The sequence below is a fragment of the Lissotriton vulgaris genome, chromosome 3_1 (genome assembly GCF_964263255.1).
Source record: "Lissotriton vulgaris chromosome 3_1, aLisVul1.2, whole genome shotgun sequence".
Classification (NCBI taxonomy): domain Eukaryota; kingdom Metazoa; phylum Chordata; class Amphibia; order Caudata; family Salamandridae; genus Lissotriton; species Lissotriton vulgaris.
In genome coordinates, this window is record NC_141689.1 from 771,618,988 (window position 1) to 771,645,720 (window position 26,733).

General features: G+C 44.4%; 1 protein-coding gene across 1 annotated transcript in view; it reads left to right on the forward strand.

Annotated features, from left to right (window-relative positions):
• The window catches only part of PRDM6 (PR/SET domain 6), a 310,054-nt gene that overhangs the window by 228,456 nt on the left and 54,865 nt on the right, over positions 1 to 26,733 (forward strand). The window contains exons 5-6 of the mRNA XM_086963032.1: positions 483 to 607; positions 15,904 to 16,246. Coding sequence (XP_086819158.1) covers positions 483 to 607; positions 15,904 to 16,246 — 468 coding nt within the window. The remainder of the gene's footprint in view (positions 1 to 482; positions 608 to 15,903; positions 16,247 to 26,733) is intronic.

The window sequence follows — 26,733 nt, forward strand, 5'->3', positions numbered from 1 at the left end:
TTTTCACTTATTTTGTAGCACGCGCGCTGCTGCAATATATATTTATAGATTTTAAAGCTAGCCTGTGCTGTTTGTTAATGATGAGGCAAGTAACACAGTAAATACCAATAGATAGTGCCAGATGACGGATCTGCCTTGTTGTCTCTTTCCATGTAGGACATTTGTTTAAACTTTGAAACACTTCCTTATCCTTTGGGGACCAGCTGTAGTTTGTTGACCCATCCCTCTCAAAATACCTGATATGCTGTTGTCAAATGAAAGACTAGAACCAGAACAATTGTGTTCTGATGACATAAAGCTAAGTGGAAACCCTGTTTAAGGGAAGTCACCCAGGCACATGATTGTTTCAAGCAACAAAAGATGTTCTGAAGTAAAATCGAGCTGAAAGTAATACAAATACAAGTATGTCGAAGATTGTAAAACTGTGTACAGGATAATAATACTTGCAGCTTATTTCATTTGTTTTATGTTGTGGTGACCAGGTCGAGCATATTCTACAGAGCCTGCATAGACATCCCCAGAGGCACAGAGCTGCTGGTATGGTACAACGACAGCTACACGTCTTTCTTCGGAATTCCCTTACAATGCATCGCACAGGATGAAAACTGTAAGACATTTACCACATTTCAATATTATTGTTGTTTCCTCCTTCCCTAATGAATAAATATATTTTACTTTCTGACTTTACAATGGACACATTGATGTTACTACGCTATATTTATTTGAGAGCTGGTTTAGGTTCATAATCTGCTGTGATGAACGTTATTGTCTTGTGAGTCTGTGATGCCACTCTGGGATATATACTGGAAATTAAGGATGTGGTAAAATATCACTTCACTCACTTGTCCTTATGAGCCACGTATATAGTGCCTGATTCACAAAGGTAAACTTGCAGTTTTATTTTGCTATTCACAAAGGCATTTTACAAATAGCCTCCTTACGTTTGCTGAGTCCCCGCCCGTGATAAAATAGGATTGACCATTCTGCTGGACCATCACTATATGGGGTGATAATCTGTGTTGCATTCTATAAAACTACTGCATATGACGTGGAACTACCAGAAGTGGAAGGTACAGTCATGTTAGCAATGGCTGCACAGCAATCGTCAGCTACAATTACAGCAGGCCTAAAATAAAAGTCGGGACAGGCACTGAAACCCAGGGATTAAAGCAACTCCTCTGCAAATGCTGTAGTGATTGTGCCTAAAGTATCCTTCAGTAGTGGCAACTTGTTTTGCTGATCACTCTGTTTAAGACCTGGTCAGAGCTGACCGTAAATTCAGTTGTAAGTGTTACCATTTTTAAGTGGTCTCATTTTTCTAAAGAGGAAAGCCAATAATGTAACCAGCAAATGGTTGTGCCCTTATTACGTTTGGTAATTTTCCCAGTTCCAAAAACCCGGGAATTTGTTTTCACTGATAAGAGGCATTGTCCCCTTCTGTAAAGGGTGGTATGTTACCAAAAGCTGGAAGATTACAATTGCCACCATTTCACTCTACATATTTCTGAATAGGCATCTGGTACCACTGTGCCCCTAAAATAAAACACTCTGGTGTCTGCGGGTACAGACAAGGACATCTTTTTCTGCAGATAGTCTACCTTCTGGAGGATCTTCGAAGGTTTGAAATATCAACAGAAAACTTGTGTGAGCACATGGGAACGTCCACAATAATGGGTTACAGCTTTGTTAATTACTGACTTCGGCCCCCTACCCCTCCTTCTCTTGTACCATATTTCACATATTCTATTCTGAAGATATCCTTTGAGTAGTCTGTAATAGGTTTTATAAAACACATAGGGCCTGATTCCGATCCTGGATTTCTTTTTCCATACAAATAGGATTTGTAGTTTTTTTCCATACAAATTGTACAAGTCCCTTCCAAACCGTGTAGTACGATTCGTACGGGAAAAATACATACAGATCGGCCCAATCCTTACAAATCGGATTAGGAAAAGCTGTACGACACAGACTTGTAAAAAAGACCATACAAATTGTAAAAAGGCTGTCCAACCCGTCAAGTATGATTCATACCAGTTTGTCAGCATACGATTTGTATGGAAAATGGCCTATATACGGGGAATGACTCGTATCGGGCAACAAAGCGAACCCCTATACGCCTCATACCCTGGTATGACTCGTTCTGGGGGTACGACTCATACCGGGGTACGGGTCGTATAGAGGTATGAGGCGTACAGGGGTCCCCCCACATGCGAGGCATGTGTATGGTGCGTACACCAAAATCGCATATGTGCGCACCGTACCCCAAAATCGCGTAGGTACGCACCGTACCCCAAAATCGCGTATGTACGCACCGTACCCCAAAATCGCATATGTACGCACCGTACCCCAAAATAGCGTATGCACACACCGTACCCCAAAATTGCCCATGTACGCACCGTACCCCAAAATTGCCCATGTACGCACCGTACCCCAAACTCGCGTATGTACGCACCGTACCCCACTTTCCGTGTCATCCGTACGCACTGTGCATACGCACCGTACCCCTGTATTCATGGGGTGTACGACGCGTACCCGGGGGGGTCTGTCTCGTACTGTTTTACGGGCGTACAAGGCTTTTCCCGCACTTTTTGGCTCTTGTAAAAAAAGTGCCGTACCGCATGCCGTTTGTACGAATCATACTTGCCGGGTTGTAAACTGCTGCCGGGAATACATGGGAACGTCGCGTACAGAGCAATCTGAATCGGAATCGCTTGTATATACGAGTTGTATGGTCTTTTTTACAATTTGTATGGAGTGCGTCTATTTGTACGGATCGTACTTCCTAGGTTGTAGGGGCCTCTTTACAAGTACGAGTTGTATGGAGAAACCGCTCCATACCACGGTTTGTACAGAGTTTTTCCAGGATCGGAATCAGCCCCTTTATTGGGAATCTCTGATAGTATGTAGTACAATAAACCAGATAGTTTTACATGTGCCATTTGAATATAACATTATTAGGCAATAACATCCATATGATCTTCTCTGTATTTCAAATACATACAGACCTACTTTACCCATCAGAAGTAGAGGTTGCATCATTAGAAAAGTATTATTCTATCCAACTGCCCCAAATTCGGCTTTCACATTAAACATTTCTGACCCTACTAATGCTTTTCTGAAGATTTCCTCCTTGCCTTCAGCTATGTGTTTGATATACAAGAGGAGACCACTAGAAACTTTCAAGACTGCCCCTCTGCAGCTTACTACTCTACTGTCTGTCTGTAGGGTGCTGGCATTGGTGATTATATCATTCTTGCTCCGTGAATGGCGTATAGCTTAACCACAGTGGTCTGCTGCTTCGATTGAGGTATGAGAACCTTGTCGTTTTTGAGGTCATATCTCTGGGCAATCAAAGGAAATCCAAAATGTTTCTATAGCTCCGCAAAAGTTCCCAAGTCCAACTCACTTGCAACTACATTTCCGAGCAATGCTATTATCCCATATGAGAGGAGATCATTGCCCTGTGGCCTTACTCGGACCTCACAAGTCTCCACTGAATGTTGGTACCCGGTTTCAGGCCACAAAGCTTTTAAGATAACCACCCTTCAATGTGGAGAATTGACCTCTACCCGCGGCATGTTGTTTAGGCAGTGGTTTCGGGAGACAATTTGATGTTATGCATAAGTCCGTGTTGCATAAACTGAGTCTCTGGCTCAGCTCTAGAAGGTTTGCTTTCACACCCATGGGTGACATGAGTAAACTTAGTTCAATGCACCAATGCTTGGATGTGAGATTTTTGTAGCTCTGCAAAACTCTATCCCCAATACATAGTTGAAGTTGCACCAATGTTTTTTGTTAACTAACAGTTCTTAAATAAGGTTCCAGGGACACCATGGTGATCAGAAACAAACCCTTCTCCCTCTCTTTGGGACACGTGGATACTCCATAAATTCTCTCCGCTCTTTTTTGGTACTAACCGCTAAAAACAAATAAAAACATGTAAGTCAAAATGCCTAACTCTGTTTGGAATATGAAAGTATATGAAAAAAACATACATTCCTGTGCTGCCTTTAGGATGATTGAGCTTAATAAAGGAGCTTTCGAAGTGACAAGAATAGAAATCATTTACAAATGTTGCTATCTGTAAATACCAATACAGGACATTTTATTACAGCTGTATTCATTGCCTGGAGGAGAAGGCACATTTAATTTCCTAAAGCTGTGCACTTGTTAGCACAATTTTTTTTGTAAAATGTCACTGTCATTCTTAGTCAGGTGTAATGCACCACACTGCATGTACTTCACCGAGTCTCTTCTCCAACTTCTTTGTGCTTAGAACTTTACTGCTTCAAATCGTTCTCCCAGTGCAATGTGAGGAGCCATTGGCGCTATTCAAGTAGTGCATTAACTTGTATCAGTCTCATCCTGCCCATGCATGAGGTCAAACAGTTGCAACTGCATTCTATGTCAGAGATAAAGCTACATGTTTGTTTGGTTGACTCCTTACAAACCCAACCAACTCACCCCAACAAAGGGCCATTCACATAGCACTAGCTTTTCTCTATCTTCTCCAATCTCTGTAAGCAAGTTTCTTGTTGATGATGTATAGAGGAGGGTTTGGAAACTGCTCCCTACCTCGCCCACTGACAAGTCAGTGAGCTCATGAAGTCCTTCTATAACGACAATTGGCCCTTATGTTATGACCATTTTCAATGTTTTCTATGAATCTTGTTTAGTTCCTGAAAGTCTTAAACATGCCTCTTATACCTCTGTTGAAAAATATACTTTAAATCCTACTATTTTTGCCAGTTTTCAGATTATTTATTGTGTTCTTGTTGTCTCAAACATTTTGGAATGCTATGTAAGTTAACAAATACTAATATACCCTCTGGAGAAAGATATTCTCCATGATCACCAAGTGGCTTTCCACCGACATCAGGAAAACTAATCTGTTTCCATTCTGTACCAATAATTGGTGGCTGGCATCAGTGCCCTGGTTCTAATGGATGTGTTGGCCGCATTTGACACTGTCAACCATTAGCTTCAAGAAGCTCCAGGTCATCAGTATGAATAACATCATAAAATGTGTAAGTCTTTTGTCAAGGACAAGTCCAAGGAAAAACACCTCAATCCATTCTCCTCCTCATAGGCGCAGAATGTACTGCATGCAGACAAAGGTCAGCACTTTTTACCAGCCTTTTTTATGTCTGTGTGTAGCCATTGGCCAGTCAGATTCCAGTGTGAGATGTCTTGTTTTACTTATACTTTGATAACACCAACTCCACTTGGCGGGTAGACTAGTAAATAGCACAATTGCATTGACGGGAGTCAATTCACCATATTACATTAGAAGTAATTCTAGATGGTAAACAGAAGAACACTTGGTTCTCTGATTTTTGGTCATAGAAACTGTAAATTTGTCCAAGGGCAGTTCACTCTGAAAGCGACCATGGGCATAAATTTGCCTTTTCCTTGCTCCCCAGAGTTCGTCTCTTACAGCCACCATTTTTCAGCTTAAGTTGCTTAGGAAAAACCTGCTGTGCTTCCCTCAAAAGGCAATCACTACTATCTTTATTACTCACCTAGATTATGGGAACTCGTCATATCTTGGCCTCATCAACAAGTCCAGAATATTCAGAATCTGTCGTACAATGCATTTCGCACACAGAGGTGTTTCCTGCATTCTTTCCTGTTTCGCCACTCGCTACTGGAGTAGCTGAACCTTCTGCCAACAACCCACTGCTGCCGAGGAAGGAGAAAAGAACAGCGAGGCCGCAGAGGAGGTGAGAGGCGCGGCCCCGGGACTGCGAGGGACAGCGTTATTGACACCAGCTGTCTCCTCTTCCCGAGGGTGCCGCGCCCCCTCCCAGTGCCCGCCCCTAGGCGTTCATAACCTCTCGCGGCCCCCGCTCCGCGGGTGCCGCTCGCACACAGAGGTGTTTCCTGCATTCTTTCCTGTTTCGCCACTCGCTACTGGAGTAGCTGAACCTTCTGCCAACAACCCACTGCTGCCGAGGAAGGAGAAAAGAACAGCGAGGCCGCAGAGGAGGTGAGAGGCGCGGCCCCGGGACTGCGAGGGACAGCGTTATTGACACCAGCTGTCTCCTCTTCCCGAGGGTGCCGCGCCCCCTCCCAGTGCCCGCCCCCTCCTCACAGATACAAAAGCAAGGGCTACAACGCGCATCGCGGGACGCGCGCGGGACGCAGCCCGGGGCGAAGCCCGGGCCAAGGGCGGGCCCGTTGTTGCCCGTTAGTGACCGGCAGAGACCGGACCGGGCCACCCCCCTTCCAACTTCGATATCGCAGCCAATAGTCACCAGTATGTCACCAAAAACTAGGAGTTCTACAAAGACTAAATCTAAACACGCACAAGAGGTTGCTCAAATCACGGGTCCCATTGACCTGTTTATAACACGGACTCATGAGGTAATAAACAAGAGTATCGCCCTGATGGAGAAAAGAGTGTCACTAGACCTCTTGAATGCAAATGCAAAACGTTCCTCCTTAGGTGCCATAGCAAATGCTACCTCTCCAATTCATTTTAATTCACAAAATTGTTCCCTTCCCGTGACTCTGTCAGCTCCTGACATAAATACCATAAACACTGTGCCATCAATAGTGGATCTGTCTGTAACACAATCTGAGTCAGACCCCTCGCAATCCACAGACGACCTGGAAGCAACTCCAGATTTGGCGATTTGCCAAACCCAGGGGGAAACAAGTATAAACATGAACCCCTACCCCCAAGGAGTAAGGGAAGGAGCTATCCCAAAACAAAGCAATACAATACCATCCGGTAATTCAGTTATCATCCCCCCCTGTCTAGATCATGTTTCAACTTATGTACATTCCACAACCCAACTAAACGCACTGCCTCCCCCTATAACCAATTTACCACTCTCGAAAACCCCAACTGAGGTTCCTGATAACTCCTGCCGAACATGCAAAGTCACTGCGCAAGTTCTGACGACAATAAAAGACCTCCTTTTTCAGCACCTAAAACCCATTCAACTCAGTATTAGAAATGTAGAAGCTCAGTTGAATATAATTTCTGCAACACTCCTAGACACTAATACGCGCATAGAAGTAAAGGGCCAGCGAAATCCACCACAGCTACCCAAAACACAAACCCAAGCGCAATCACGTAAAAAAGTAAATTGTCCAAATCCAACTACTATACCTCAAAAAAGCCATCACCAAAACCCCGTAAATCAAAATCCGCCACCCCTAATGCCCATACCACAACGGAGTAATACCCCGGTTGCATCAAACCACCAATCGAAAAATACAAACTCAGCTATTTTAGAGACCCCAGGAACAGCGGCAAATAACAATAATACAAACAAGGCCCGCACTGGTAAAGAACCAGCTTCCCTCCCACTAAAACCAGCGGCCTCCCAGCCGTCCCCAGGGAACATCACGAAAAAACTACCAGCAGCAAGACACCCAGCCCATTTGCCCCCAGGAGCTACCCCTTATACAATAGTTCTCACAGGCGTACCTGAGAAAACTGATGACACTCCTGAAACTGCATGGTCACTTAAGAACAAGGTCATGCAGTGGCTAAGTATAAACAGGCCCTTAGAGTCCCACATCTCGGGAGGAATCTCCAAAGCCCGTAGGGTAGCATGGGTAGGCAAAACCACGAAAACAATCCGCGGAGACTGCATCATAGTAACATGCAAAGATCCATCCGCAGTGGACTATATTTGCTCCTGGCCATCTCTTGAAAAAAAGGGAGGGATTGACGCCCGTCATCTCTCGTTCTTCTACCCCCCAGCGAGGCAGCATCGTAACACCCCGCCCTGGTCATGGCACCAAACTCCCAGGGAACCTTGGAACCAGGACTCATGGGATTACCAGGAGTATACCCACGAACATGGTGGTAGAATCGGGCCGAGAGAACGGCTGAGGCAATATTGGCAAGAAAGACCCTATCAACCCTATGAAGGCTGGCAGGGCTTTCCGACCCAAAATCGCTTTGACTGCTTGGAGATGGTCGATTGACCACCCAGGGAGGGACCCAGTCACGTGAAACCCCATTCCCCAACCCAACCAGTAAATTCACTACAATACTCAATACCTCCAGATTTCCCTCCCGAACAAAATAACAATCCATTACAGAAAACACCAATCACTAGCAAGAATGCTCTGATAAAAGCCGCCCAAGCAAATTCTCTATTAGAAGGCGAAACCATTTCTGGCTCGTGCCATCAGCCAATAGCAGCCTCTAGGGCCTCAGCCAACCTTCAGGCAATCCCACGAGAATCATTAGAAAATATGCCTGTAAACACTTTGCCAACCTTATCAAGCACTCCAATGGCCATCGTGAAACTGGGCGCATCAATCGCATATTGGAATATTGCAGGTTTGACTTCAAAAATAACATCATCTTCATGGCTTGACACAGCAAAGCAACACCATATACTGTGTCTGCAAGAAACCTGGTGCACAACTCCACTACATCTTGCAGGTTATAAAACCATTTTCACCCAGGCAGTACCCGGAAATATGGGCAGACCAAAAGGGGGGCTCGCAACTTATATCGCTAATACCCTCCCACTTAGAGCGAAATTGCTAAAGGAGTCATCCACTTTCCAAATTATTCAAATTACACAGGCCACGCAGACAGTAGCACTCGCAGCTAGTAAATTCATACTCATAAACTATTACAATAACTTACCCTCTTTGGAATGTTGGTCCAATCTAGTTGAGATAGCCGCATTCCTAATCTCCCTACAACATGACAATAAAACTACCCCCACATACTATATCTGGGGAGGTGATTTTAATTCTTCTATGTGCACGAACTACAAAAATGGTAATTGCGGTCTCCAGAACGAACTTGGCAATTCCATTCCCCACTTTGCACATTCGCTATGCGGAAACAAACTCAACGAAATCCTCTTCTCATTAGATTTGGACTTCGTAAACGAATTAGTTGATCCGCAGTGTGACTATCGGCCCACCTTCCACGGGCGAGGCTGTGCTACAACTATTGACTATATAATAGCATCAAATTCATTAAAAGGTCAACTAATGAACTATGAAATTGGGACCAACCCAATAAGTGATCATTATCCGCTTAGCGTGACAATCAACAAGTTGCAAGAAGGAGTACACTCCGCAAAGGCTAGCACCCTTGAACAACACCTAGTGTCCATGAAGAAACTGAATGGGTACACAATCAAGTGGGCAAAGATCGACCCTGCAGAGATGACACAGAGGATCTGCGAAAAAACTCATCACCTGCTATCCAAATGTATGTCTCCAGAAGAGCCGCCAGAAATGATTGTCAGTTGCTTCCAAAAGATCCAAGACACTATAAGGGATGAGCTATTTGTTAACTTAAAAAACAAGACTAAGCTCTCGACCACGAGGTGGTTTGATTCCACCTGTCGAAAGGCACTCACAGCCCTAAAAGAAGCCTTGCGTAAGCCCACGAGAGACTCGGACGAAATCTCCCAATTGAGGAAAAACTATAATTCTGCTCGGAAAGACCGGAAAAACCAGATCAAACGAGACCTTTGGCTGCGCTTACATGACAGCGCCCAAAGGAAAGACAGCATTACACTCTGGGAAGTCGTGAGATCTCCATTTATGGCTAACAGTACCGATCATGACCATCTTGATGTGGCCATAACGGAGACCGAATGGGTTCTCCATTTTTCCAATATTTTCGGAAATCCACACGATACACCATCAAGTACACTAACCAATGACTTTCGTGCGGAGCAAAATGATATTTATCCGATCAATATACGTTTTTCCCTCAACGAAATTATAAAAGCAATCAAGGCCTCAAAAACTGGAAAGGCCCCAGGACCCGATGGGGTCCCAATGGACCTGTTCCTTTACGACGTGGATTTTTGGTCGAAAATAATCTTGCGGGTCATGTCAGCAGCTGCCTCAATTGGCCTCTTCCAATCTTGGTCTACCTCAATTTTATTACCAATTTTCAAAAAAGGCGACCGCAATGATCCAGCATGCTACAGACCAATTTCCCTTCTGGACTCCATGGGTAAGATCGCAGGTCGACTACTCCTGGACCGACTGCAATCTTGGGCCCGGGAGAATAACATCATAACCGACCTGCAATATGGCTTCCAGAAGGGACTTGGAACTGTGGAGCAGGCTCTCAACCTTGTCCTCCTGGCTGGAAAATACGCCCGCGCCAAAGGAGGAAATATTTTCCTTGTTTATGTCGACTTAAGCGCGGCATTTGACTGTGTCCAGCATGTGAAGCTTTGGAAACTATTATCAGACCTTGGCGTGGACCCTCCCATACTAACTTTCCTAAGGGAACTTTATTCTACTGTGGAGGGTCGAGTTCGATTTGGCACCAGTGGAGAACTGTCACGACCCTTTCAAATAAGGAAGGGTGTAAGACAGGGATGTGTACTGGCCCCTTTCCTGTTCAACCTATACACAAACGGGCTTGAACAGGCAATGCTGGAAGGGTGCCAGGACCTCCCACAGATAAATCGTCGGCCGATACCCACCCTTTTATACGCCGACGACTCGGTAATTTTAGCGCGTACCCCAAATCAACTTCAGTTACAACTTGATAAATATATTTCATTCATGGACTCACTTGATCTTAAAGTTAATATCAAAAAGACATTCACAATGACAATTGGCCCAAGGACAAAAATGTCAAAACCCATAATGGTCAACAACAACAGACTTGAAAAAACCTCGGTATATCCGTACCTGGGCATCTTAGTGGACGATGTAATGAACTGGCAAAAGGCAATTGAAGCCAGAAACCTACATTTTCGTCGAGCGTCATCTGCACTAACCTCCTTTTCGAGGAAAATGGGGAAACCGGCACCATCTGAACTTCTATCTATATATTATGCAAAATGCCACAGCGTGGCCACTTATGGAGCTGGAATATGGGGTCACGGACGTGTCGACCAGCTCCAGGTCACCGAAAATGCCTTCATAAAGTATATTTTAGCCCTCCCACGGAGCTCCCCGATATTTGCCTCACATCGGGAGCTTGGCATGGACTACATCATCGACACCATACGGTGCCAGCCAATTTTACTGTGGCACCGGATATGGTGCAATCCTGAATGCCATTTAACCCGCTCCCTCATTACTGACTGTCTAGGCTTGACAAACTGGCGGAAAATCCCGTGGCTAAACTACGTATGTAATTTCTTTAGAGATATGGAGTGCGAACAGTACTTTGACGAGCCTCCGTCAGTGGAAGATATCTCCAGGAAAAAATTAAAGCAAATGTGCTTGGGCCACCTGAGAGACCTCCGCAATCAGGCAGAGATCATCAAATCGCAAAATGAAAAAATAGGTGTCCAACAGCAGGGAAAAACCATACAGCCTTATTTGACATATTTTCTATCCAACTATGAAAAGTACCTTCTTACAAGACTACGGTTTGATGTATTTTTTCGGCTGGTGTCTTTTCCGGAGACGCAGAATTGGTCCCTTAACCTGATGAGGTGTCCCTGCGACGGAGTATCGACACAAAATACGATTCACGTCGTACTCTTTTGCAAATATTATAAATCAGCAAGAAAGACATGGATCATTCCGATTCTTCGTTCCAGTGGACTAAGGCATTCCTATCCAGCACTCTCCTATATACAATCCTTAAAAACGCCACATGAAGCCAAATGTATAGTGACCTTTCTTAAATCAGTTATAACTATGCGCCGTAATATCCCCAGTTAAATAGATAAATTATAATTATAATGAATGTTTCTACTGTTTTAAAATGTTCCTTTTTTTCTTTTCCCTTACCTATAACGTTTCAAATCCTTGCACGATTCTGTATTTTCATGTATTTGAAACCTTTTTAAAAACCGTACTTTTTATGGTTATTGAATTTTATAACCGAATAAAAGTTATTGAAACTGAAACTGAATGCCTTCAAATTTGTTTCTGCTGTGTCTTTGGTAAAGTAATTGCTTTTGCTTTCCCCTGAGCTAGGGATTACTTTCAAAGATGTGCACACGGTTGGGAACTCCTCTAAATTACTCAAGAGAAAGCTCAGAAGGAATCTTCCTTCAGCCAAGAATAAACTGCTTCAGGTTCTTTGTTTTTACAGGACAAGGAAGATTGGCTGAGCAATGTAATATTACCATATATGGGTATGTAGTGGAATGTATCTTTAGGTATTATATTGGAATTGCCTAAATCAGGAAAAATATATGGCATCATTATTATTTCATCTACAACATTGTGTCCTAAATCTCTATACCTGCTGATGGCTTTGCGTTTGTAGATGACACTGCCAGAAAACCCTCTTAGTATTAGTGTACTTTACAAGCAGCATACAACAAATTGATAAATAATTCATCATGAGAGTTCATGATTTAGCCTCATGAAACATGTCTCTCCTTGAATTCGAATGTGGGCTCACATGGTTATAATGAATTAACTATCACCTTTGAGAACGTGAGAATTTGACCATATGTGTATTTTATTGTTCTTCAGCAATGTCCAGTCCTTTATAAGATTTTGTGGACAATTGAGCATTTTCGAAACTGGGAAACCCTAATTCTGCCTGCTTTGATTACAGAAATTCTATGGTTTTCTCCCTTGTGTTCCTCCTCCAAATTAACTTAAATGCTTTCTAAATCGCTGCCGACTTCAGTTCAGAGACTAGTTTGGTTCCCACAATCACCTACCATCTTCCGTTATGACGCTGTCCATAAAGGTAACAATTAGTTCAGAAGTCATGTAGGTATGTGTTCCCTGATGACTTTAAACCACGTCCCGGCTTCTGCAATGTCGTCCAGGAATGTATCACCCCCCTAGCAATCGACTTCAAACACTACATCTTCTTTGGTGACCTCAACTACTACCACCGCGATGACCCAAAGACGCTAACTCCGCCAACCTCCTGGAAAGCATGAGCAATATTGGCCTCACCCAGCTGGTCACCAACCTCACTCACAGCGCAGGACACATGCTGGACCAATCTTCACTGCCAGTGACATAGCCAAGTACAGTCATGTCACCGAACTCACCTGAACCGACCACGCCATAATCCATTTCATCAATGAAGGATCCTCGGCCACCACCACCAGGCCCCCTTACTCCTCCCACTGCAGCTGAAAAAAAAGTGACTGAGAGCCATTGGGCCTTCCTGTTCAACACCACCCAGCCCGATGATGCAACCAACCTGGAACAAGCCAACCAGAACTTATTCGCCTGGATCACCAACCGCGTCGACAGAGTCGCCCCTACTTAGCCAGCCTATCCCAGTAGAGCAACCAAACAAGCCCATTGCTATACACCAGAACTCAGGACCCTCAAACATAAATGCAAACAACTGGAAAGAAGATAGCGCACCAGCGGAGACCCTACAGACCAAGCCACCTTCAAATCAGCCCTCAATAATTAACTCCAAAGCCTCAAGGACACGAAAAGAGACTGCATAGTACACCACATCGAAGCAATCATCAACCACAGCAAGGAACTCTTCAGCTTAGTCAGAGAGTTCTCCTGCCTGTCAGTCACGAGAACTCGATCCCTCCTTCCCAGGAACACTACAACACATTGGTGAACTACTTCCAGAACAAGATCCACCAGCTATATTAACTTCGAACTCCAACCCCCTGCCCTCCACAACCTCCTCATATCATTGGATGCCACCCACCCACTCACCGCATGGGAACAGCTCACCACACTGAACTTCACAGCCATCATGAACTCCATCCACTCGGGAGCACCCACGGACCAGTGCCCCCTCCATCTCTTCAAACTCTGGAGCAAAGAAATCCGTGTGGCACTCTCCTCTATCCGCGACAGATCTATCACCACAGCCACCTTCTCCGATGGATGGAACCTCAAACTCTGCAGCAATGTAATCATTGTGGTACTCACATTCATCCTTGACACATCCATCAATACAGCTGCCTTCCTATATGGACTGAAAAACAAAGAGGTCAGGCCTCCTCAAGAAACTCTCCACTGACCCCAGCGAACTCAAGAACTGCCACCCCATCTCTCTGCTCCCTTTCCCTGCCAAAGTCCTGGAGAAAACCATCAATCACCAGTTCACCGAACACCTGGAGAGAAACAACCTGCTTGATAACTCAAAGTCCTGCTTCCGCGCCAACCACAGCACCGATACCACACTGATTGCTGCCACCTACGACATTAGAACCATCCTGGATCGGGGTGAAACAGTGGCCCAGATCTTCCTCATTCTCTCATTGGTGTTCAATACTGTATCTCAGCACACCCTCATCAGGACACACCCAGAAAATCTGGCTACCAACCTTAACCTCGGAGCCCAAGATGATCATCTGTGGTGACCCTCAGGATTCATCCCTCAACCCGACTCTGATCAATACCACATGACGCTCCTGGCCGACATTGTCAATACCAGTTGCCTCAACATCATATACTATGCAGATTACACCCAGCTCATCCTCTCGCTCATTGAAGACACCTCCACCACAAGAACCAACTTCCACAATTCAATGACGAGTGTTGCCGACTGGATGAAGAACAATTGCTTGAAGGTGAGCACGAACAAGATGGAAGTGCTGATATTTGGGAGCAACCCCTCCCCGTGGGATGACACCGGGTGGCGTGCCAAACTTGGACCTACACCACCATCGATACGCCATGCCCACAGCCATGCCCACAGCCTCAGCATCACCCTGGACAGAAAACTCACCATGAAACACCAGATCAACACAGCCTCATCCGCCTACTTCCACACCTTTTGCATGCTCCGGAAGAGATTCAGATGGATCCCTATCAGCACAAGGAAAACACTCACCAGCCGACTGGACTATGGAAGTGCGTTCTACACTCGCACATCACCACCCAACTCCTGAAGAGACTCCAAACGATAGAGAACTCAGCTGCCAGACTTATACTCCACCTCCCCAAGCAGACCCACATCACCCTCCACTTCCACAGGCTCCCCGTCCAGAAAAGATGTCAATTCAAGATACTGACACACACCTATAAAGCCAGTCACGACCAAGGATCAGCATACATCAACCACTGCCTGAATTTCCACCAACTTTCAAGATACCTGCGCTCGGCCTCCTTCACCCTCGCACACACTCCCCACATCCTGGGAAGCCACAGTGGAGTCCCTTCCTTCTCCTATCTCGCTGCCAATGTTTGGAATTACCTTCCTCTCTGAATATCTCATGGAATTTACAAAAGGACTCAAGCCATGGCTTTTTCACTGAGCTCAGCGAGACCGCAGCACATGGATACCCTTACAGGTGAGTAGCCGTGCTCTATAAATGCTGATTGATTGATTGAACTCCCTTCTCATAGTTTGGGCAACAACAGCACATTGACACTGTTTCTACCCAGCTACCATTTGGAACTAATTTGAATCAGTGAAAGGAAATGTGTGTCACAAAGTGTATTAGGCTTTGCAGATATCATTTCTTTTTGGTTAATATTATTTTTTGCTTCAATAGGTTTTGCTTTGTGATGCAGACGTCACAGGGAAAGAGAAATTTTATTGAAACACAGACCTTGCTAGTACTCACTGCACCAGTAAAAAGCTCAATATTACAGTATTTTTGCCACAAAGAAAAAAATTGGTTTCTTAAGCAGGTCAAGGGAGAGCCACACATAATAGATTGCAAGAAAATCTATACGGTGACACCATGGATTGCCTCTTCTTGATCGCGCTTTAACTCTTTTAATGGATTTCTATTTCACCGATCCATTTTATTTCAGCGAGCAACAGATTTATGGGCAGCGCGGCTTGTTACAGTGTTGCATAAATAAGTAAGATTTACATATTCTGTGGTCCCACAGCACTTTTTTTTAATCTAAATGAGGGTGTGCGGTCCATGAAAATAAGTAAATATGGTTAGGGTGATGATGCATTTTCCTTTTGAATATAAATAATTGTTAGCTCCTTGTACCTCTTAGCTGTTTTTAGGAGTATGTGTCACAGACAAGCATGTAATGGTGACCCAACATCCCTCTTCTGTCTTTCAGTGAACGTTCCCTCGCCTGTCATGGAAGCCATGTCGAGACAAGATACTCTTCAGCCATTCAGCAAAGCTGGAAAAATACCCTCAACTGCACTGCAGCGTTCCATCGTTTTCCCACAGACTCCATGCTCTAGAAGTTTTTCTCTTCTGGACAAGTCCGGTTCCATCGAGACAGGCTACAACCAGATCAACGTGAAAAACCAGAGGGTTCTTGCAAGTCCCACATCTACAAGCCAACTCAATTCTGAGTTCAGTGACTGGCATCTCTGGAAATGTGGGCAGTGCTTTAAGACTTTCACACAGCGGATCCTCTTACAGATGCACGTCTGCACACAGAACCCGGACAGGTACCACAAATGATGAGCATTGTCATTGGAGCCGAAGCTGCCACACTTTCAGGGCCATTCACATTTAACATGAGCCAGAGTTGGCCCAAAATGTACCACTGTGTTTACCCGTCAAGCCAGTAGCCAGCCTCAGGGGCAGCATAAATGTACCACTCCCTACCCCTGCCTCCTCCTTACTCCCTACTGTGCACGAAGCATAATGATAGGCTGCCCCTTGGCTGTAACACATTTAGTTATTTATTTATGCTTCACATTTACGTATTGTGTTTTATTTGGTGTTACATAACATGTCCCATGGGATGCTTGTCCTAGATGCCATTCAATTCATAAGATTAGGGAGATTTAATGACAGAAAACAGTTAGTGAGAAGCCCTTTCTTATGAAAAGTCAGAAAAAGGAGACAGACTCGGCCTTTGGATATAATTAATGGAAATCGATTTCCCTTTTATCTGAAAGGGAACAGGGTCTGGCATTTCTTCAATTTCAAACTCGGACCTTCAAGAATGCATAATAAATGCTGAAAATTCCCTGTCCACCACACCGCATCTCATGAAGTTTGGTTTAACCAAGAGGGTCATGTCTTGTGAGCAAAACCTGGCAAAAAATCCTCTTCCTCCTTTGGTAGCTTCATAAACAGCAGCTGATCTGTATGTCTGTAATTCAATGTGTAAAGTTTCTGACAGCTGAAACTAAACCTAACTAAGCGTAAGTGATTACTGGCTGACGTATCAAAGTCCACCCAACTGAGAGTACACCTGTGCTGATAGAGTATGCTTACCACCTGACTCTGGCACCAATATCACACCTGAAGTTGCCCAGCCTAGCTGAAGTTCTGGAAAAATCCTCCTTGAGGGCTCTCTTGAGTGGAATTTGTCTACATTTGCAGTTGTTAGGCAACATCCAATGTAGAAACGAGAACCCTGCTCAAGGTACCCCTGTTAATGCCATTGGCAGACGTATTGTCAATGTTGCTGCAGCCGTCATTTGCCGAGAAAACTGCAGATGACAGTTGGATCTCGTTTACACTCTCACTTCCTTCGATTCAAAAGAGGGATGTACGTGAAAACAATATAAATAACAAGAAAGTGCCCTTTTTTAGCCCCAGCGCCCTCTCTCTAAGCCACACATGCCATTTATTGTATACTCACCCTTATAATATGAAGACCTGTCACCTCTGTGTTTGTGTGTATTCTAACAACATTTTGCTTCTGTTGTTTGTTGTGGAAGCATCCTTATGTGTGGTTCTTAAGGTCAGACCAGGCATAGCCCAGCATGCAACTAAAGCGGTCCAGTTTGCTGCAATATAACACATTCTCTTTAAGGTGATAGTTACAAAATGGTTGGCCTAATGAACCCAGTGATAATCAGACTAAAATGTTTAATTTTATATTGACCTACATAAATATTCTGTTGGAAGTATCGTCTACTGAAACACCACCTGCAAGAATATAGTTGATGAGATTTTAAGGTAAATAATTTCGATATTAAAAATATAGAAAGTGCCTATTTCAAAAAATTTTTTAAATTCTTTTTATGTATTTTATTATATCTTTTAATGGAATGTGTTAAAAATTGTTTGTATAAATATTGTTAATATTTTTTTATTATAGTTTGTACATTTTTAGTAGTTTTTAAATGTAATTTAATTCTTTTTGTCATTTTCTGTACCATAGTGGGTTGTGGGGTTTATAGGGGTACAGGGTGGGAAGTAAATTATTTCTAATTAATTAATTAATTGATTATTAATTAGTTATAAATTAATAATAATTATGTAATGGATAATTATGTTAACTGTATAATTACATTTATTTAAATTTAAGTTTTAGATGTGGGTTGTGGATTTTGTTGGGATATAGGGTGGGAAGTAAGTTAATTATAATTAATTAATAAGTATTTATTATTATAATTAAATATTTAATTGATATTCAATTATGTAAGTAATGAAACACTTATCTGTAATTTTTTTATTTGATGTAGTTTGTTGTTTTTGTATGGGTAAAGGGTGTGCTGGAAATTAATTATTAAATGTTTTATTTAATGATAAATCATAGTAGTTATTTAATTGATAATCAATTATGTAAATTGTGCAATTAAGATATCGTTTGTGTTATATATTAGGTGTGAGTTATTGTATTTGTAGGGGTAAATGGTGGGGAGTTAATTAAATACAATTAATTGGTTAATATGTCATTATTTTTAATTGTTTAATTAATAGTTAATTATGTAAATTATGTAATTACCACTTTTTTATATAAATATTAGGTGCAGGTTGTTGGTTTTGTAAAGTTTAAGGTTGGGAAGGTAATTAAATATAATTATTTTAGTATTAGGAAGTTAATATTAATATTTTAAACAATAATTAATTATGTAAAATGTGTAAATAGTATAATTTAGAAAATATATTTTAGGTGTGTGTTGTATAGTTTATATGCGTATAGGTTTAAAAGTTACTTAAGTAATAACACATTTAAAAATAGTAAAATATTTTTTTAATTATTTTGTTATGATGTTATTTGTTAATTGTGCTTTTTAATTTTAAATAACATTCTAGTTATTTGTTGTTATTGTTTTGGGAATATAGCACATCATTACGATGCCAGTGGGACCGCCACTCACAGGTCTTCGGGTCAGCTGCCTCATTACGATGAAGGCGGTCGGACCCTTGACTGTCGTGGGATGAACCGCAGCCTACAACAGGATCTACTGATCCCGACGGGGCGGTAGTCACAACCGTGATCCTGAATGGAGGCGGGGCCTGCTCAGGCACCGCCATCAGGATTATGATGTTGCTTTACAACTGTCTGTTCATGGCGGTCCCACTGCCATGAAAAGGTAGCCAGGAAGTGACTTTTGAGGCCCCAAGCAAGACCCCTGTCCACCATTGGGCAACTGTAATGTTGCCCTGGGGGCACATGTAGTTCTCCCACGCACATTCATGCACCGTGTCTAGGCACAAAGTGGTGCCTGGCACAGCGTGCATGAATGAGCACAAAGTGCTCAATAACAATGCGACTTATGCTGAGACCTTTTTCCAGGGCCCCAGCAGAAGCTGCAGTGTTATGGAGCACTTTCCAGACTGTTGTCTTGTCGGGCAGTCCCCTGCCCTCAGCAATGGCAGTCGGACCCTCTTCCAACCACCATCGTAGTGAGCCCCATAGTTTGGTATTTTCATTATAATAATAATATTTCTATTGATATATAATATGTAATAAAACATTGAATATATATAATTTGTTTATTTAAAAATAAATATATATATAATTTTTCTATTTAAATAATTCAATTTTTTGTTATTTAATATCGTTTCTATTTATTTTAAGTGAACCACTGTGCGTATATATATTAATAAAAATAGTACATCATTAAAATTATTCGCTTCAAATTAAATATATGTAAATAAATGTATGTATTAATATATATGTGTGCTTACTTTTTTTTAATAAGTATAATAGTTATATACATTTTAAATTATTTAAATACATGTTACTTTTTAATATATTTAAATTCTTTTATTTATGTTCATATGTATATATATATAAACAATATTTTTGACAATGATATTAGTGACAGCCATATACATGTTTTAATATTTTTGTCATTTATATTACAAGCATAGGAAATTTATTATTTTGGGGTCGATATTTTTGACTCAATATTATTGTAGCCTGATATTAGATATTATGTCAGTTTACCGAACCATGTACAGGATTTTGAACTTAACACTTTAGCCGACCTGGAGTCAGTTGAACTGTTTGAGGGAAGGCAAGATTGACCTACCCTGGTCATTTCTCTTGGTGACAGAGGGCCTGATTATGATGGCGATGGGGCCGCCACCATCAACTCATAGGTGGTGATCCTACTGCCATCCCGCCCATTGGATCCAACCGCCACATTAGGATGCAGGCGGTCAGATCTCGGCTGGCGGGGGAGAGACTGCCACTTCCGACAGAATCAAGGATCCCGTCAGTGCGGCGGTTGGAATCTTACGGGCACATTAGGATGGTGGGCGGATGGCCCGCCAGGCTGGCGGTAGCCACCACCGGCCTTGCGGGGGTGATCCGCCCGCCATCCTTGCTGCAATGACCCCTCACCATATTAAGATGGCTTGGGGGTCCGCGGCGGACGGAAAGACCATCCGACGCTTTTCCGCCCGGTCGCCTTGCGACCGGGGCAGAAAAGGTTTAATATGGTGGCGGTGTCTATCAGACACCACCAGCCATATTAGTATGGGCATTTGTCAATGCCTTTCCGTGGTGGCAATGCCGCCACGGAAAGGCATGCGGAGACTCCCTGCGGGGGCCCTTTGTGGGCCCCCCGGGACTCCGGGGGGTGGGGGGTGCACATGGGGGGTACTAGCATTTCAAAGAACAACGTGGCAGGCACCGCGGGGTGCCTGTCACGTTGTGCTTTGAAATGCACAACATGTATCTTTACCATTGCGGCGGGCGGTGCTTTCAGCACTGCCCACCACAATGGTAAAGATACAGGATGCGCCCGCCACTGTGGCGGTTGCATCCTAATCCCATGCACGGGACCCCCACCCTTATGGCGGGCGGTCCCTAGTACCGTGAGGATGGCGGGCGGTCAAAGTCCACCCACCATCCTAATGTGGGCCTTAGTCTCTACAATGGGAGCGGTGCCTGCTTAGGCACCCCTTTAGTAATTAGGATGTCCCTTTCCACTGGCCCTTTCATGGCGGTTCACCCGCATGAAAAGGCAGGTGGCAGAGACTTTGGGGACCCCTAGCAGGGCCCTCTTTCCCCCTGGCCCTCCACTAGTGGCCCTGTGCCCCCTAAACATCCCGGCGCCATGTCGCAGGCATTGTATGGGGGCTGTCACATAGTGCAGGAATATTTAAAATGTGTATATTTTGTACTGCGGCATGTGCTGCAGTCCATAGCACATGCCACAATGCAAAGTATACACACTGGGACCGCCTTGAAGGTGGTCGCATCGTAATGCGAGCAGCGGGACCGTCGACTTATATTCGAGTGATCATGCTTCCACCATGGTGCCGGTCAATTGGAAGTCTGACCGGCATCGTGATCAGGCCCTAAATTCTGCAACACTAACAGGTCAGTGAGTACTTGCATCAGGAGACATTCTCTACACCCAATCCTGCATCACTAACAATCACCGCGAATACACATTCTAGAAGGTTTCTTTGATTGCCATATCTGCTTAGCAGTTGAGACACATTGTGATGTCATTCACTGGATGGGCCCTTGAAGAAAGGGTGGAGCAAGAACGGAGAGTGAGACATGGTTGCATCCTGCTTGTCTGTGACAGTAAATGCTAAAAGAAACAACATTTAGAGGCTCGTTTTATTTACTGCCCCCAAAAGGCAGGAAAGATAAGAGATATTTGTCATAACACGTACAGAGTTATATATAAGCTCTCATAAAACCATACACCAAGCATGACAAACTGATGCTTCTAGTTTTCCTGGGATTAGTACTTTGTGTGTAAAGTTGCCAAGGATTTCCTTTGCAAACTTCACGATTTTTGTCAATATTTTTCAAGCTTTGTGAAGCTCATGATGATTACAAAACATTATGTAAAAATATCCTTCAAAAGATTTAATGTTGAAGTCCTCGCATCCACCCCTCACCCCCCGCCACTCCCTTCTCCAAGAAAATGCCACTGGTAGAAGAATCTCCTTTTTATTTTGTGGCATAGTAGCACTGGTTCGTACCGTTCTCACAAAGCATTTTGGGGCATATTCTCAAGGACTTATTGCCTTGCTAGCTGCACTTTACTGCCGCTACTGCAGCGATATTATTATCGCCGTATTACCAAGCTGTCGCTAACAGCCATTAGCAGCAGCTTTTTGGCAAAAATGTCCATTTAAAAGATCACGACTTCTGTTAGCGATATTTATCGCTAATGACATGCAAGGGAGGTGTTCCCATCCAAAACCTGCCATTATCCCAACCTCTCCATATTTACAAGGGGATTCCTTAAGTCCAGAGGATCACAAAAAATGGTTTTTAACTGCAACTAGAGGCAGTTTTTAATACCAGACAATATCTGATCATAAAATGGAGATAACCATCGGGGCCTCATTTCAGCAGGTTTTGTTGATGGATCGCACTGCAAGCAATGTTGCTGTGCTGCCCTGCTCCAAAATTACAGGTCAGGACTGTGCACCATCAATGAGATAGTGCGCATTCCTGGGCCTCACTCATGAAAAGGGTGTCAGCGCTGCAACAAGACAGCGCTGCAACACTTTCACTACCCCCTTCGTGCAACACCACAGATGTGCTGTATTCACTGGACAGAGCTCCATGATGCAAGTAATGACAGATACGTCTGGAATCAGGCAGGCGTAAGGTAGTGACACAGTGCCGTCCATGAGGCGTGCCCGGGTGCCTGCGCAGTTGGATATTCATCATTTGCGTTTGGGCGCTGCGGTGTCATTGTCCATAGGCGTAGTGGTGGTGCTGAGGGAGTTGACGAGACGTACTTCGGTGGCCTTGATCCACCTGCGATGTGTGCGATGAAGGCGGTGGTGTACGCTGGGCATGGTGAAGACGTGATGTATACAGTGATTGTTGGCCCAGGAGAGTGCTGTGGTGTGGCTTTAGTTGAATGTCCAGCTGGCGGAGGAGACATGCTTGACCGTGTGTACTGCTATGTTGCTTGCAGCGGGGAGTAGCTGCTTGACTCTGATGTTGTTGAGCTTCCCCAGGAGAGGGTGTTGTTCTGGTCACTGGGGTTGTCCAGGTGGAACTTGAGTCCGCCGAGTAGGATGTCGTCGGTGGATGGTGGAGCCTGGTGTGCAATGAGGTCTACAATGGTATCGGAGAATGGGGGTGCATGGCCCGTGGGGCCTGCAGATGAGCGTGCCACAGAGGATGGTTTTGGGGTTGGTCCGGATCCGGAATTTGAGGTGTTCCATGGTCAGCCTTGGGTCTTTAGAGTGCGTAATCAGTTGGAGTGTGCTCCGGTAGTTGATGGCAATGCCTCCTGCTTGAGGGTCGGGTGCTCCTTGAGGGTGATACTTCATCCCTCAGTGATGGTGATGGCGATGTAAGTTCCGGTCAGAGGTTGTTCCTGGCAGGCGAGGTGGCGTCCAGGGTTAATGGCGAGGAGGGTGCCAGCGTCGTAGTGGTGGAGTGTCCAAGAGGAAGGCTCCTTGGTGCTGAGCGCAGTCCAGGGGCAGATGGACGCAAACGGGCTAGCCTATGGGTTGTCTTTAGCATGGGAGACGTCCAGTACAACGCAGGTAGTGCATCATTAACTTCGCAACTCCTGCAGCGCAGGTGCCTTTACATTGCATTTGATTACAATGTATTGTGAGGTCCGTAATGGGGTCATTAAAAGTTTTTTGGGTGGGTATGGGTTTTGGATGTAAAATATGAAAATTGGGGTTTGTGTTGGGGTAAAATATGGAATTTGGGATGTGTGTTGGGGTAAAATATGGAATTTGGGGTGTGTTTTGGGGTAGGATATAGAATTTGAAGTGTGTTTTGGGGTAAGATATGGAATTTGGGGTGTGTTTTGGGGTAAGATAAGGAAGTTGGGGTGTGTTTTGGAGTATAATATTGGATTTGGGGTGTGCATGTGGTTCAAATTTGATTTTTGGGTGTGTTATGGGGCCTCAAAAAGGAATTCCAGGGTTCGGATGGATTTGGGGTGCAAAGGTTAGTTTTGGGTTGGACTCACTGATGTGGGAATAGTGATATTGATGTCTCCGCTATGCAACATCTACTCTACTGCTGCAATGTGCCTAGTATTAGTATGCATGGGAATGGAATGCAATGTTATGGCATGTGTTGCAACCAAGTATGTGCCTTTGGCACACAGGTGGTACACCCGCTGTACATGTGCGCACAGCGGCCTCCATTGAGAAGTGCTGAGGGGCTGTACAACTGTGAGGTGGTAAACGCTGGAAAGAACACGTTGACGTGGGGATGTGTGTTTGAGCGGGTGTTGTAAATATTTTTAAAATGGAAGTCTTACCTCGATGCCGGGTCATGTGACTTCGTTGCTCCTTCTCTCCTGTGTCTGCTTCCAGGGACAGGATGTAGGCAGCCAGGCTTCCTCCCCTGAGCCCATTGCAACACTGCAATGCAGCGGTGGGATTGGTATTTGGCAACAGGACAAGCCATGCAGCCAGGGGCTGGAGGGGTGGGCATGTTCTCCATGAAGGCTGTAATGCAGTCTGCATTAGAAACAGGGAAGTGTGCATGACTGCTTTGGGTGGCCCGATTGGGCTGACCAAACAATCATTGCGCACTTGAGTGGGCATGCAAATCGGCCCATGCCTTTTCCCATGCTTGGAGCAGCCCTACCCACTCTCCTGCTCGCAAGGGAAACATAGCATGGTTACATCAGTAAGTTATCATCATGTGATAATTGTTCCTCCTCTGCATTACTTGGAAGCAGTGGTGCGACACACTTCCGCCATAGCGGATGAGCCTACACTGAGCGTGCGTCATCTACATATGCTAGGCCTGGGGGACTGGACCCCCAGGAGTCCTGCGCTATGCGTCCCACCTTCTCCTTACCTGGACATTGACACTGTGGTGCAATCCTCTGCACTCTCTCCAAATCTGTGACTCAGCCAGCAGGAGCCTCAGCCAGGAGGGATTTCGCAAGCCTGGGTAGAGCAGTCGCCTCCAAATCCGCTGGTGAACTTCCAGATGCAGTTGATGCAGAAGGGCCTTCTTAGGCATGATGTTGCAGTGCTCACACCACACAAGTTCTGTGCAGCTCACGGTCCTCAACTTCCACAGCGTCCGGCCAGCCCAACATCATCCGTCATGTGATGCAGAGAGGTGGCACCCACCATTGGTACTCCCCTCCGTGCACGCCGGTGTAGTGGTGGATCGTAGTATGCGATGCAGACCTCCCTACATTGGGGCGCAGGAGCGCCTCTACTAATGACAGCTCCAAGGTGTGCAAGGCGGTCTTCTAAGACAGGTCAGCAATTAGTTCCATGCGACCTGCCAGACTTCACCACCAGGTACGGGCAATCGACACGCATCAATGCCTACCGCCACAGCTCATCGACTCGACAGCTACTCCACATCCCAGTCCAGGCTCCAGATGCAGGTCCAGAGAGGGATCCAGGCTCCAGACGCAGGTCCAGCGAGACATCCCGGCTCCAAATGCAGGTCCAGTGAGGCATCCAGGCTCCAGACATAGGTCCAGAGAGGCAACCAGGCTCCAGGCACAGGTCCAGCGAGGTATCATGGCTCTAATCCTGGTCATCCTGGATGTTGGGTGGATTAAGGGGGTTGTTGATGTGTGCTGCACTTGTTCCTGGCTGCTCCATTCTGCAGTTTATTGGTTTTATGCCTACTTTACAATGGAGGTTGACTGATAGGCTATTTTTTGCATTAGGGACATAGAAACTCCCGTTAGGCTGACTAACGTGAGTTTTTTTTCCGCTATTGGGCCTATCTGTAATTTTTGCCCGCTGACGCCGGTTTCCTATCAACTTCGCGCTGATGTTAGCTGCAGTTTTCACCGCCCTTCCCTGATACTATCACCATGTAGCGACTGCTTGGTAACACATCACTAACATGGCGATAGTTTTCAGGGTTAGGCGGCGATAAAAAAACTGCAGCTAACTGGCGTTTGTTTTAAGTATCGCCTGTCCTTGAGAATATACCCCTTTATGTGTGTAGTTCTGCATTACTCCAGATGGCGTAGATGAAGTTTATGCATACTTTTCCAGGCTTATGACATGCTCATTCACAGAAAAATATTGATTTAAGGGCCTTTCTTTCTCCTGGGAACTCGTGCGCATGTCACAGCTATGTCTGAGTAAAGAGTAAGATGTAAATATGCACTAAAAGACTTGTTATATATGGCACAGTAACTTGGTGCTAATTTATAAATTGATATATGGAATAGGTATACAATAGATTAACTAAAAAATACCTCTAGGTAGCCTAAGTGAGATAATACCCATACCAGTTTTCTTGACTCCTTCGGGCTCTGAGAATATGTTTTTTGTGACCTTTAACATAAGCAATGGTCTCAACAAAGCAGGAAAAGGTATAGGGAAAATAAAAGCCAGCCTTACTTTGCTTCTCCCTTGACGTAATTTCTTGGGGTAATTGACTTCATGTTTTCACCCTTCGCAGCTCACTATGTCTCATTTACATTTTTATGCTTACGTAGTCTCTGTTTTATGGCCAGTCTACGATACAAACAGCACAAAGTATTATTTCCCAAAAAAGCTATAATGTCATTGATGTGAACTTCATATTTCCAGACCTGTATGAATGATGGACCTAAAAGTAGATAGTGTTTAAAATACACTCGACATTTCACCTCTTCTGCGCTTTTGAGTTTATAGGTTGGTAGCTGGTAGATTTACAAATTAAGACATTTGTCTAAAGTCACAGGGATTTCAAATGACCTTGGAAGACACTCACGAAGTAAAGGCTCTTTGCCCAGTCCTTTAGACATTTGTTGAATGGTAAACCACCTCTGGCTACAAAATAACGTGTATCTTACACAACCAGCAC